A 2,135-nucleotide genomic window follows, 5' to 3' on the forward strand; every position below is an offset into this window, starting at 1 on the left:
GATGGATGTCCACCAATGTAACTGGATGGCCAGTAAGCATATTATTATTACTATTATTATCAGGAGAACTTATTTGTAACTCAAGCAGAAAAACAGCATCACATTTACATTCTCTTCATTTAGATATGCACTGATTCGGTGGCTTCTAACTCTGAGCACCTGTCCTGTCGAGTAACAGGGCGGCCTTGCTGTGTGGGGATACAGGCTCAGTGTATAATCACGTCACAGGAGCACTGCGATTTCCTTGAAGGAAAGTTTCATAAAGATGCTTTTCTTTGCTCACAAGTACACACGCGTCATTTGCAACCATTTTGATTCATTGCATGCATAGGTTAACTGTTTGAAGGGCATTTGTGGCTTGACTCCTTTTGGTAAGACCCCAGACCAAATCCAAAGGCTAGGCCTGGCTGTCTTTCTCCATGCTGGGTAACAATCCTTTTAAATACTCAGTTAATTTGGAGTTTTTTTTTTGATAGGATTTTTCACGTATTATTGACAATCATTTTCAATTTCTACATCCTTCGAGATCTGGAGAAGTACCTTGGTTGGCTTGCTACTGCTACGCTCTACATAGGAAGTGGAATTGGAGGAAACATCATCAGTGCTTTGTTTGTTCCCTACTCTGCTGAGGTAATCTCACTAATGTGTACTTTGTTGACTAAACTATTTTCATAATTTTCATTTAAACAGGTTGGCCCAGCTGCATCAATGTTTGGAGTGATAGCGTTCTTCCTTATTTTCATCGTTTATCATTGGAACTTCTTTGACAGGGCCTGGCTCGAAATGCTCAAGTACTCCATCATTGTCGTACTCCTGTTTCTAATCGGGTTTCTACCATACATTGATAACTACGCCAGAATCGGTGGCTTTCTGTTTGGGATGATGTTCAGCTTCATTCAGATTCATTACATCCCACAGCATGACTGTATGACTGAGTTTAATTCTTTCAGATTTCCTAATCAAAAGGCAAAATCTTCATTACTTGGAAAGATAGCCCTGTTGATAACTGGGCTGGTTCTCCTCCTAACGCTGTATATATTTTCTTTCCTTTGGTTTTATTTGGAAGGCGACGTGTGGAATGGTTTCAGCTATCTTAATTGCATCATTCCTACCAGTTTATCAAACCTCTGCCAAGACTACAGACAAGACATCAGTGCCTGATTATATTCTCCATACATTTCTCATGCTACAAAATAGTCAGAAATTTTTTTTACAGTAAAAAGTATCTTTTTGCTGCAATGATTTTTGATTGATGATTTAATATCTAATTTTTAATTGATATATGATGCGTCATTTCATAGGCGTGGCTCCTTTACTAAAAATGTCTTCCAAGGTGAAGCTTCAGAGAAGTGTAAGAGAGCAGCAGGTCATAGTGACGGTTATACCCGATACCAGGGAAGGAAGGAAGTGTTTTAACGTTCTTCAAGAAGTGGCCAACGAGCTGGACTACATTGTAGAAAGGATCGCCTTTGAAAAGTTGGACTTTGGGGAGACAGATGCACTGGATAAATTCTATTCCTCGAACGTTGCTGTTGCTGACGTGACAGATCGTGCCTGCCAAGCCAAACTATTTTATCACTTGGGGCTGAGGGAGAGCTTTGAAATGAAGCAAAACATTGTCACTTATTTGGAGAGTGGAGCAAGTGGGGGGCTACGAGGCGGAGCATTTAATGTAAGTAGAGACTTGGACCTTATGAATAAAATACATTATGTATGTTCATGTAAGACTATCACTTCATATACTTTAATTATTAAAATGGTTGTGGTTAATTAGGAACACTAAAGTTTATTTTTACACACCTGCATGTGCACTGGTAGTAAATGCTGATTGTACAGTGTAAATGATGTCAATGTCATCATAAAATCATGATGTTGCATACATGTACATGCCCTGTTTTATATTGTACCAAGTAATGCTGTGAATGATGTATTTATTGTTGTCTCAATAGCTATTCAAGATAATTTAATTATTGTCTACTCACAAGCAGGACTAATCATTATTATCTCTTGTATATGTAGCCCAAACTCACCTCCTACATATATCTGCCTTACTCTGTTGACAGCGATGGGAAGTGTTTGGTTTTAGACGGTAAAAACGGAGACGGTTTTAAACCCAAGGGCTCAAATATGTCTCT

General features: G+C 38.8%; 1 protein-coding gene across 1 annotated transcript; it reads left to right on the top strand.

Annotated features, from left to right (window-relative positions):
• Positions 1-5: 5 nt before the first annotated feature.
• Positions 6-1,275, top strand: LOC100635717 (inactive rhomboid protein 2-like; the record flags this gene model as incomplete). The annotated part of the gene is made up of 5 exons (XM_003391644.3): positions 6-32; positions 124-285; positions 332-426; positions 477-630; positions 691-1,275. Coding segments are annotated over 5 exons (909 nt in total), but the record flags the coding sequence as incomplete, so codon positions are not given.
• Positions 1,276-2,135: the final 860 nt, after the last annotated feature.

This window comes from Amphimedon queenslandica, unplaced genomic scaffold (genome assembly GCF_000090795.2).
Source record: "Amphimedon queenslandica unplaced genomic scaffold, v1.1 AMPQUscaffold_7521_Cont20529, whole genome shotgun sequence".
NCBI lineage: Eukaryota > Metazoa > Porifera > Demospongiae > Haplosclerida > Niphatidae > Amphimedon > Amphimedon queenslandica.